The sequence below is a fragment of the Protopterus annectens genome, chromosome 13.part0 (genome assembly GCF_019279795.1).
Source record: "Protopterus annectens isolate FY-2018-M chromosome 13.part0, PAN1.0, whole genome shotgun sequence".
Classification (NCBI taxonomy): Eukaryota; Metazoa; Chordata; order Ceratodontiformes; family Protopteridae; genus Protopterus; species Protopterus annectens.
In genome coordinates this window covers 1,216,431,608-1,216,444,669 of record NC_056747.1, presented here as the reverse complement: position 1 = coordinate 1,216,444,669, position 13,062 = coordinate 1,216,431,608, and the positions used below count along the sequence as shown (strand labels likewise).

The 13,062-nt window shown below is 41.7% G+C and overlaps 1 protein-coding gene across 1 annotated transcript in view; it reads left to right on the top strand.

Moving 5' to 3' along the window:
• The window catches only part of METTL2A (methyltransferase 2A, methylcytidine), a 506,716-nt gene that overhangs the window by 149,768 nt on the left and 343,886 nt on the right, over nucleotides 1–13,062 (top strand). Inside the window, exon 5 of the mRNA XM_044055222.1 lies at nucleotides 51–111. Within this exon, the coding sequence (XP_043911157.1) occupies nucleotides 51–111 (61 nt within the window). The remainder of the gene's footprint in view (nucleotides 1–50; nucleotides 112–13,062) is intronic.

Sequence of the window (13,062 nt, the reverse complement as noted above, 5' to 3'; positions counted from 1 at the left end):
TCTGTGTTTCTAAAAATTTACGCTTCCATTTTTTTTTTACGTTGTTTCAGCGATCAAGGACTTTTTGTGTACTGCTGTGACTTCTCCAGTACAGCCGTGGAGCTAGTTAAGGTAAGCAACTGTTTGCGAATAGTATCTTTACAGAAGGCTATTAAAGTTTCCGTGCTTAAATGTCTCATTCAGTGAAATGAAAGTCAATAGCAAGCCAGAAACCAATGCACTTAGCACCTCATCAAGTTGGATATGACCATTTTCACCTCTGCTGGCACCTATTGTTTAACCCAGTATGTCCAAGATTAGAAACATTTAACAGGAAGCCAAGGATGACTGTAGCAATTATAGAATAATTAACATGCAAAACCAATTGACTCAGGCTTCTCTTACCACAAACTGAAAATTATGTAAGTATTGTTTATATAATTAGTCAGTGTTGTAGTTAATGTAATAAAATACAAGAAACTAAATTTTGCAGTGCAAACTGGCATCTGTCCAAAATGATAATAAACGTATCTATACAGTTGTAAGAGCCTTATTTATAGGCTTGTAACACACTTGGAACAGATGTGAAAAAATAATTTCAATGAAAATCAGGGGAACCACAAATAACAGCTGCCCAAGAGGAAAGCTGAGAAACAGAGGCCGGCATGAGATGAAACACATTCATCACAATTAAATGTTTTATAAAGCAGGACAGCAGGAATTGGTGATGATAATGGCTGACCCAAATGCACATATCAGAATAGACAGAATAGGATATGAGGACTGCCTGGGTCCACATGGGTGGGGCAGTAAGAATACAGATGGAGAGGCCACTCTAGACTTCTGTCTGGCAAATGGCTTGATAGTATAGGACTTCCTTCTGCTAAGGAAAGGACAATGGGGTACAATCATTGACTGTAAATGCATCCCCAGTGAAACAGTAAGCACACAGTAAAAATCACTGCTTGCCACAATCAGTTGCAAGCAGTGGTCAAACAAGGCTTCCACGGTCCACCACCGTAAACCCGTTAAATTATATCTATCTATGCCTAGATATGATGGTTATATAACAGTCAATTAAATCAAATAATGACTTGACATGGAACCTGTGTGTCTGCTTGTTTATTTATTTTGTAAAATAAATGAAACTACAATTTCACATGGAATATGTGCGCCTGTTTACTTATTTATGTATGTATGTACTGACTAGTATAAGAAGCAAAAAAAAATCTGTCTAGTGTATAGGAATATACATGCAAAAAAAGCCATTAACTTCTTGTGATTTCATGACATTTCAGTTATAACTGAAGGCATACCTCTCAACGTTATAGTGCAGACAGAAAAGCCTTGCCAGAAACATTTAATTGGCTAAAGTAGTTACCAAACTTCAAGATAAAAGAGTAGACAACAATAACTTTACTCAGAAGTGTTACATGACAGTAATAAGGTACAAGGAGAAGACAAGAGTCCATATGACTTGAAGATGACTAGTTACTCCCCAGGAAATACCCTCTACACTTAGCCCCCCACTCTTACTAAAGCACGGGTCCTCACTGCTCTCTCCAGAGCTAAACACACTACAGCAATGAGCCCTGATAACATCCAGGGATGCTTCCACTTTATTTTGAAAATTGACCCCTCAGGCCCACTAAAATGTGTATTCAGCCTCAGCCTCCAGCCAGGATTTGTGTCTTGGAAATGCAGAACTGCAGTGGTCATCCCTCTACATAATGGTGGACCATCAACAGGCCCAGGGAACTACAGACCCATAAGTTGGACTAGTATTATATACAAGGCCATGGAAAAAGTTATAATGGACTCTAATAAATACATAGGAAATCTTCAAACACTGGACCCATCCTAGTTTAGGTTTGTCAGTGGTAGGTCACACCTACTAAACCCAGTGGACTAACTTGAAAAGGCCACTTGAGCCATGCATGATGGGCAAAAAAGGTGCATACTGCCTACCTCGACCTGGTAAAGGCATTCAACACATTACTTCACTTGGGTATTATAGATAAACCCAAAAATTTAGACATAAATCTCTATGTAACCGGATGGATAGTCAAATGTCTTATGGATAGGACACATAAAGTTAGGGTGGGGGAATCCACCTCCACCAATAGGCCTGTTACTAGTGGTGTTCTGCATAACTAAGCACTTGGGGCTCTCCTGTTTGGAATACACTTCTCTGAATTCATAGCAAAAAATGCATAAACTTGCACACCCATCCTTTGATCATCCCCGACCGTAATCCAATGCATAAAAAAAACTCGCCCAGAACTTGAAATGCTTTAGTGATCCAAAAACATTCTCACCAGCACAACTAAAGCTACACTTGCCACTACTTAGCACCTCCCCTCACTAATTTATGGATCACCCATTTTTACTAACTCCCAGGCAGCACAAAAAGCAAAGTTTGAGCAGCGCTATAACAAAGTGGCTAAATTTGCAGCAAATGCTTCTTTCAGGACCCACTACTGTATAGCACTGAAAGCCTACTAACCCATCAACTAACATGTACAGAGCTTCTTCCCACCTACAACATTAGCCAGCATTCATCTGCTTGTCTAGCACTTCTTCTTTCGGCTTTTCCCGGTTAGGGGTCGCCACAGTGGATCAACTGTCCACTCATGATTGGCAGTGGAGTTTTACAGTGTTGAGTTGCCAGCCCAGCGCCCAACCTTCCAAAGAAGGCACACACACACACACACGCATTCATGCCTAGGGCCAATTTAGAGTGTCCATTCCACCTACAGCATATCTTTGGGATGTGGGAGGAAACCCACGCGACTACAGGGAGTACATGCAGACTTGGCACAGAAGGCACCCCAGCCAAGGATCGAACTGGAAAACTACTTGCTGTGAGGCGGCAACACTAGCTGCTGAATACCATTTTATACAACTGTGTTCGTACTCCATCACTATGATGCAGTGAGGAAAAACCTTTCTGTTCACAATCCTATCAAATCTGCAGGGCATGATCTATATTTATATCCTGTTTCTAAGGCCTGGGACTCCTTAACTATATCCATCAGATCAATATCCTCCCTCCAGTCTGATAAAACAATTTTGAAATAGTTCTTAGCCAAAATCTTTCTCTGTTTTTGTTCAGCCTCAGGATATCAATATTTCTAAATATGAACAAGTTCCGATTCATACCTTACACCTCCTTACTCCCTCTTTTGACTCACCATATGTAATAACTTATTTCCCTGACTTCATATTGCAATTCCTGTATGTATTATACTAGTTTACCTTTTACTTCTAAAAACTGTCTAAAATTTCTCTAATAATTAAATTATTATACAAGTTGTCTTTGTTTTAACTAATTTTGTCATATTATGCCCAATTTGGTATAATTATTTAAACTGTAGATGTTTTGTTTTATTGTCAAGGCTTTTAAAATTGTTTTGAAAATGTTTTTTGAAATGCTGTGGAACTTTTCTCCCTGGACCTCCAATAAAAGTTGACACCTACACAGACTTTGCTAGTAGTCAAATGTTAGTAAACAAATATCATGCTTGATTTCATCCTTACAAATGTTTTCTGTGCCTACACCCCACTAATATAATATTATAAAATATAATGCATAATGTAATATAATAAACTCGTGATTGCACCAAGAGCCAAAATGAAAACCAAGAAAAAAATTACACCCAGGTAAGGAAATCTGTGGAAATAACTGACCACCCCCACCACAGCAGAAATCATCAGACTGAAAAAATATGAAGGCAATATTACTGGTCATTAACTACTTCATTCTGCCCAACTGTCTCTGATTTTGCCTCATGTTAGTACCCTTCTCCTTACGTAAATGTTTTCATTTTCTGGCAAATCACTGACTATTACAGTCAGTCTGTAATGTCAGACATTACAGTTTCATACTCGTTTGTCTTTAGGAAATCCATGTTGTTCAAAATCTGGTTATTCTCCTACTAATCAGTATGTAGAAGTACATTCTCTGTAACACATTTATTCCATTTACAGACATAACTAACATGAATGTGCCCTTACAAACCTCGACAGTAGATAAAATAATAGGTTGTGCAGAAGTGGGGTGGGACGAAACTGCTAAAACGCAGAAGTGTGTACAATGTCCGAAGTCAGTGCTGTGCTGAAAAAATCAAATGTGAGGACTTTCCCACACATGGAGTCATTCCTGTGATCTGCCTGCTACGGCAACGCCAATTACTAAACCGGTCTATTTGTAAAAGAAATACGCCGAACAAGTACACAATTAGGCTCTCGTGTAACGTGTGCATTACCACATTGTCATACTTATTAATTTATTGTACTGTCATGTTAACGGGAGTAAGGATGTAATAAAGTATAGAGTCTAATCTTGACATAAAGACATGCGTGTCCCATGTGGGACAACCCAGAAATTGTGAATAGTATTCTTTTGGTCGGTCATGTCACCAATGTTTTTTGTGGACTAAACGTTTGGGAGTTCCGAGGATATGTGGAGTGAGTCAACCGATGGGATGGGTCTATAGGAGTAGGGAGTTGCCAGTGTGTAGTGGTTCTATAGGAGTAGGGAGCTAGGATCCGCCACATAACACACGCACTCAGGTCACTCCAAAGCAAGTACAAATATGACTCCGTCATTGTCCATGCTGGTGTGAATGACCTGAGACGTACCTCCCTGGACTACATGAAAAGAGACATAGAGGAGCTCTCCAATTATGTAGCCCAGGCTGGTATGACCCTGACCCTGAGCAGCATCTTACCCTTACCAAGAATGATACCACAATACAAAGACAAGATGATCAGCTTTAACAATTGGCTCAAGTACTGGTGTCATTCTAAGGGGATCCAATGTCTGTCTGCCTGGGATGATATGTTGGACAAGCCACGCTGCTTCACAAGGGATGGCTTACACCTGTCACCTCTGGGCTTCCAGATATTGGCTAAGGCTCTTGCCACCTCCATAGTGCCTTTTTTAGGCAAGGCTCAAAAGACAAACCCACCTCCTTAGAAAACAAAAATGGAAAAAAACTAAGGGTAATGCTGCTCAACGCCAGAAGTCTAAATCTCAAGATGCAGGCACTTGATGCACTCCTCAGCATGGAGAACATCGACGTCTGTGCAGTAACTGAAACCTGGTTCAAGGCTCCTGAGAGCACCCCAGTGCTACCAGGCTATACCTCGTATCATGCTTTTCGGCCCCAAAACCCGGGCCGAACCACAAAGGGAGGGTGTGTGTCCATATTCATAAAGGACACCCACACCTCCAGGTTAGTAGCAACACATGAAGCATCAGAGACCATACAGGTGCAACTAACCATAGGCAAAACTGCTATACAACTGGTAGCATGTTACAGACCACCCTCCCAATCTCAAGAACCCCACTCAGCCTTCCTGAAGACATTGGAGGATAATGAATGTATCACAAAATACCATCATACTGGGAGACTTCAACTACCCAAACATAGATTGGGTACATTATTCTAGCCCTAATACCCTAGCCCAAAGGTTCCTGGAATTCATAAATTCAAATGCACTGGAACAACTAGTCACCTCTCCCACTAGGGGAGATAATATACTAGACCTGATCATCACAAACATGGGGACAAAATGCTCCACACCAGAAGTATACCCCTCACTAGTGAGATCTGACCACAAACTAATCACCCTGGATATACATATCCCACCTCCACCCCCAGCACAAAAGACCACAGTGAAAAACTTCTCAAAAGCAGACTTCACTCTTAAGACTGAGATGGTATCCTTTAAGCCCACTGTGCCAGTGGATACCACATCCCACAATGCCGAATCCTTCACAAATGCTTTCTATGGACATCTCCAAGAATGCATGGATCAAGCAATCCCAAACAAATCCAAGTCCCTCTCCACCAAATGTAAGCGTCCTGTCTGGTGGACCTCAGCCATAAACAAATTGTATAACAAAAGAAGGAAGCTACTGCACGTCAGAGTGAAATCCCATGAAGGGAAGACATCTCTGATCAACATTAGCAGAAAACTACGTTCTCTCATAAAAACATCCAAGGCAAACTTTGAGAGAAAAATCGCTAAGGACACTAAAGATAACCACAAAGCCTTCTTCAGCTATGTTAGAAACCTGGGCGGAAACCCTCAGATATGCTCAGAGTTGGTTCACAACAACAAAAAATACACTGAACCCACAGATATTGCTAACATTCTGGCTGACAGGTGCAAATTTCTCCCCTCCTTCACCCCCAAAAGAAGAAATACTTATCCCAGCTGAATGTAATCTCCCTGTCATCTCAGATGTCCAAGTGAGAACCGCCCTAAACAAAGCAAAAAACACAGCATCAATGGGACCTGGCGGTATCCCGGGTGCGTGTTACGTGAACTCCAAGAGGAGCTAAACCCACACATAAAAATGCTATTTAACCTTAGCCTTACTTCGGGATACGTACCTGAACACTGGCGTACAGCAACAGTGGTCCCACTCCACAAGGGGGGTGCCTCTACAGACCCTGGAAACTACCACCCCATAAGCTTAACTAGCCTGGTCTGCAAAGCTATGGAAAGAATCATTATGGAACTCATAAACAGAGACATAGGGGACCTACAGACACTTGACCCCACCCAGTTCGGCTTTGTAAAGGGCAGATCCTGCCTTTTAAACCTGGTTGACTTTTTCGAAACAGTCACTAGAGCCATTGATGAGGGCAAAGCAGTCCATACAGCATACCTGGACTTGGCTGAGGCCTTCGACACAACACCCCACTCAGGCATCATAGATAAGCTAAACAGCTTAAAAGTAAACCCTTATGTCACTAGATGGGTTGCAAACTGGCTAAAGGACAGAACCCATAAAGTTAAAATCGCTGGAGCAATGTCAGACTCAAAGCCAGTCCCAAGTGTCCCACAGGGATCTGTCCTGGGACCCCTCTTGTTCGGCATTTATTTCCCAGATGTTAAAGCAAACATGGGGGGGCTGTGGCTGACAAAGTTCACAGATGACTGCAAAATAGGCGCCATAGTCGATACACCAGCAGACACACACATCCTACAAAAAGGCCTCACTGAAACGGACAACTGGTGCCGTAGTCACGGCCTTAAACTAAATGCCAAAAAATGTATAGTCATCCCTTTTGGAAAAAACAAAGTACCCACAAATTATCACATAGACAGCAACCCACTGAGTACAGAAAAAGTAATCCGAGATCTAGAGACCCAAGTAGACAGCGACCTCTCATTTGACACCCACGTTGCCAAAGTGGTTAGAAAAACATTCTACCTTGCACACCTCATCATGAAGGGATTCACGTCCAGATCCAAGGATGTTATTGTACCCCTATATTCCTCCCTCATCAGACCCATGATTGAGTACAATGCCCCATTTGGTATGTACCTCACCCGGCATTTGCAACAGCTGGAGAGACCACAAAAGTACCTCACCAAAAGGATCAAGGGTCTCCAACATATGTCTTATTCTGCCAGACTAAAGAAACTTCAGCTCTATTCAGTAGCATACCGCCTGCTCAGAGGTGATCTCTGCCTGACGTACAAGGCCATGTCCAATCAGGATCTGATGGACATGCTCCACCTCAAAAAATCCAAATCCATCAGGACCACGAGTGCTAAAGACTTAAACCTCGGCACAAGTATGAATAGGACATGCTGGAGGGATAGATTCATAACCCAGAGGCTTCCCATGCTTTGGAACAGGATCCCAGTTCGTATTAGGCAGAGCCTCTCACTGACTCTCTTCAAGAGAAATCTTGATGAGTGGATGGGAGATCGTAAATTTACCCCAGGGGTCACATCTGTGTCACTACTAGACAGGGGCACAGTAAACTAATTCTGTTATATAAGGGGACCTTCATTGTGTCACTACTAGACAGAGGCACAGTATTCTAGATTTATTCTGTACATTTTTGTACCATTTCATGGGGTGGCAAAAGCCACATCACTATGGCTAGGCTTACAAATGCCCCAGGGCAGATAGCCTAGTACTATACTATGAAACTATGAAACTATGAAACATGAATTAGGGTAATATTTAAAAGTTATACTTGATTTTGGACTTGTAAAGACTATGGTGGTCATTAGTCTATTAAAAACCTATGAATTTACTAGTTATGCGTAAAACATGGCACAGCTATACACTGAATGCCTCATTCATACTTATTCTTCCTACACCATATACTGCAAACTCAAGACTTGCCATAAATAATGAAAGAGAATTTAAATGTCATACATAAAAACATGCACTAACCTGTAGCATCCTTCAGTAAGCTTGTCAGCATGTACCAGAATGTCTCACTGGAGCCATGTTGTTGTGTGAAGTGGACCATTGTTTCAGTTGAGCCATCCAGAAAACCTACATAGTATCTGGGAAATGCAACATGCCCATAACACTGCCACATACAGCACAGTAGTTAAGTGACAACTCTGGTTTCACAACCCCTCAACAAAACTAATTCTAGAACATACTGCCACTATCCACAAAATGGAAAACACAATAAATATTGTATAAAAAATATTTAACTAATAAGCCACACTAAAACCTTCAACAATGACCACATCTCAGCTGAGCTAAAATCCTGCAGAGCAAAGCAGAAAGAACATGGGAAAACTCATAGAAAACCAGAGTCCCAAGCAATCAATGAAAAAATAGTCATTTATCAATGTACATAACACTCCTCCATTAACACAAATACACACTGAAATTACTGCACACTGAGTGCATGAAAACTAGCAACCCGTAAAAAATTAAACCTATAATACAAATCTTTACACTATATAAACTATGCAACATGGAAACAAGAAGTACATGAAATGCAGTACATTTGTGTAAAATCTTACCATAACAGTAGATGCCCTTGCCTTCACCGCTGCAGTATTCCTTACAAATGGGGATTCCCTGCCATGAAGCCCTCCGACCGGCCAGTTTACCAAAGATTACTGTTGCTTTAAGGTACGCTGAACATCACCTACACACTCCTTTTCTAGGGAAGTGCATAAAGATGATGTTCAGGCGTACCATCCTCAGAACTGATTGCCCCAATAGGAACATCACTCTAAGGAAAACCAAGTAGAATCTGTACATTCAGGAAGGAAACAAGACTGGGGGTGGGGTAGGAAGGGAGTGAATACTGCAGCATTGAGGATAAGGACATCTACCATTATAGTAACATTTTACACAACTGTACTATGTCCTTAAATTCACTGCTTCAGTATTCATTACAAATGGGAGAGTGCAATAGCTCAAGAAGAAACTTGGGAGGAGGAAGCAGTAGTGTCCTCCAAGAAGCCACGAAGAATGGCAGCAGCAAAACCAGCTCTAGCTCTGGAGATACCATCCAGCTGGTAATGTTTGGTAAAGGTATGCACAGAAGTCCAGGTAGCAGCTTCAAGAATGGAATTGGTGTCTAAGTCTTTGAAAAAAGCACCAGAAGAAGCCAGAGCTCTAGTGCAATGAATTAACAGAAGAAGGGAGGCTCTCGCTATGAAAAGTGTAACAAAAAGAAATGGCCTTAGAAATCCAAGTGGAAATAGTTTGCTTAGAAAGAGCCAAACCTAAAGACCAAGTATGAAAGGAAAGAAATAATTGGTAAGGTTTTCTAATAGCTTTAGTTTTATCCAAATAAAATCTGAACTATGTACATCCAAAGTATGCAGCACCCTCTCACTGTCAGACTGTGGAGAGGGGAAAAAGTGGACAAATTAAGTGACGACTCATTAACCACCTTGGGCATGAAAGAAGGATTAGTATGCAAGGACACCCTGTCCTCATGAAATATCAAAAAAGCAGACAAGCCATAAGGGCTTGGAACTCAGATACCCATCTGATAGAAGTAAGAGCTAACAAAATAACAGTCTTCCAAGAACAATATTGGAAGGAAGCTGAAACAGCAGGCTCAAAAGGAGGCCCAGTCAGTTTGTCCAGAATGAAATTAAGATCCCATGGAGGAGGAACAGGCTTCGTGGGAAGCCTAATATTAAGGACCCCATTAAGAAATTGCTTAGCTTCAAATGTAGAAGCTAACAGGGAAGTCAAAGGCAGACAAGCAGAAAGAGCTGATAAGTGGGCCTTAGTAGAAGAATAGGCCAAACTAGCATTGAGCAACTCACAAAAATAAGACAGAACCAAAGGAACATCCACAAAAAATGGGTCCAGGCCACATTTTAGACACCAAAGAGAAAACCTCTTCCATTTAGACAAGTAGGATTTTCTAGTAGTAGGTATCCTGGCCTCCTGCAGGACCTGCAGCATGTCCTTAGAAAAAAGGTGTCTATAAGGGATCAAAACCCTATCACGCGCAATGTCAGTTGAAGCGTGGACAGGTGGGGATGGATGAGAGAGCCCTTGTCTTGTGTGAGGAGATCACCCTCTGAGATAATTTGTGATGATTGCCCTTGGCCACATGCAGAAGTAGAGGAAACAAGTGCTGTTGCGGCTAAAAGGGGGACAGCAACAAGATTTTGGGAGCATTCTGTTGAATCTTGAACAGGACTCTCAGAATGAGAAGAAAGCGAGGGAATGCATAAAGAAACACCCCCTTCCAAGAAAATGAGAGGGCATCCACCTTCCATACCACAGGACCCGGGACTCTGGCACAAAACAGTGGAAGTTGTCTGTTCAGAGGGGAGGCAAAGAGATCCACTTGAGGAGTATGCCACTGGTGAACAGTGTCCAGAAACACATCCCTGTGAAGCATCCATTTGAGGGATTGAGTGAAGAACCTGCTCAGATTGTCTGCCATAATGGTCTGACCTGAAGGAATATAAACTGCCTGAAGAGTCAATAGATATTGGACAGCATGCTATGTAGGAAACAAGGGAACAACTTTCCATTTACATTTGCGTACACTAGAGATAATGAAGCTGTAAGGGGTATATTACAAAGGAATTGGAGGATACTTCAGACTGACAGCTCAGAAAGTTGGAGAGAAACCATATGTAGTGTACAAAAACACTAAAAACCTTGAAATGGAGGCTATGTTATCCAAAGTCAGTATCCTACTCTGAGATACAGCCCGTAAATAAAGGGACAGTCAAGATGTGGTCAATGTAATTTCTGTGAGTGTATAGATATATATATATATCTATATATATATATCTATATATATATATATATCTATATCTATATATATATATATATATATATATATATATATATATATATATATATATATATATATAGATAATAGATATATATGAAGGGACTGACTTTAAGTATCCTGATACAGGTGCAGAACATACTCTACAAACTAATGCTATTTGTAATAGTAAGAACCTTGGCTGCTTAGCCGGATGTATGCAATTTAATTCATTCTACATTGGGAAAACTAACAGATGCCTAAGGGAGCGTATTAGGGATCACATATATCTTTTGAAAAAGGGCATACTTTTACAGTGCTATAGCAAAACATATCTTAGAGCTAGGACCTATACACCAGTTCAAATTTATTCTACTAGAATTAGTACCTGAAAGCAGTAGATTAGGTGACATCTCTAATGCTACCGAAAATAGGGAACTTAGATGTATTATTAAATAAACGTCAAGAACGTCGACATCTATGCAGTAACTGAAACCTGGTTCAAGGCTCCAGAGAGCACTCCAGCACTACTGGGCTACAACTCATACCACACATTTCGGCCACAGAACACAGATCGAAACACAAAAGGAGGGGGTGTATCCATATTCATCAAGGATACCCACACCTCCAGGTTAGTGACGCAGCATGATACCTCTGAGATCATCCATGTGCAACTAACATTGGGCAAATCTGCAATGCAAATTGTGGCCTGCTACAGATCATCCTCCAAGACCCAGGAACACCACTCTGCCTTTCTGAAGACACTGGAAAACATGAAGGTACTATCGAACACCCTGATCGTGGGAGATTTCAATTACCCTACCATTAAGTGGGAAAATTACTTGAGTACAAGCTCCCAGGCTCAGCGCTTCCTGGGATTTATCAACTCAAATGCCCTGGATCAGCTGGTAAACTCCCCTACCAGAGGCCACAACATAATGGACCTGGTCATCACCAACATGGGCAACAGGTGCTCCGTACCAGAGGTCAACCCGTCACTGGTTAGATCAGACCATAAACTAATCACCCTAGATGTCCACACCCCACCACCACCCCCAACCAAGGAAACCACAATGAAAAACTTTTCTAAAGCAAACTTCACCTTACTTAAGGCAGACGTGGTAAGTTTCACGCTAAAGGATAACACTGCCCAAGATGCATAATCCTTTACAATTGCACTCTGTGAGCACCTACAAGGATGCATGGATTGTGCCATCCCTAGCAAAACCAAGACTCACTCCCCTAAGAGAAGGAAACCAGTCTGGTGGACCCCTGCCATAAACAGGTTATACAACAAAAGGAGGAAACTAGTTCAGGAAAAAAAGCAAATCCCAAGAAGGAAAGACATCCCTGATCAGTATCAGTAAAAAACTAAGGTCCCTCATAAAATCATCCAAGGCTAACTTCGAAAGAAAAATAGCCAAGGATTTGAAAGATAACCACAAAGTCTTCTTTAGCTATGTCAAGAATCTAAGTGGCAACTCGCAGATATGCTCTGAAATAGTTCAAAATAGCACAAAATATACTGAACCTACTGATACCGCCAACATACTGGCAGATTCAGTGCAAACGTCACCTCCCTCTCACCTTCAAAAGGGCCCACAACAATACCGGAAAAGTGTAGTGTCCCGGAAATAACAGAAGCACTGGTGAAAACAGCCCTTTCAAAAACCAAAAACACAGCATCGATGGGGCCAGATGGTGTCCCAGGCTGCGTCTTGCACGAACTACAGAATGAACTAACCCACCACCTAAACACGCTGTTCAACCTCAGCCTCTCCACAGGCTAAGCGCCCATAGAATGGCGCACAGCAATGGTTATTCTGCTCCACAAAGGAGGGGCCACAACTGACCCTGGTAACTATCGCCCCATAAGCCTGATTAGCCTGGTCTGCAAGGCTATGGAGCACATCATCATGGAACTCATTAACAAAGATATTGGGAACCTCCAAACACTTGACCCGACCCAGTTCGGCTTTGTTAAGGGCAGATCATGCCTACTAAACCTGGTTGACTTCTTCGAGACAGTTACCAAGGCCAT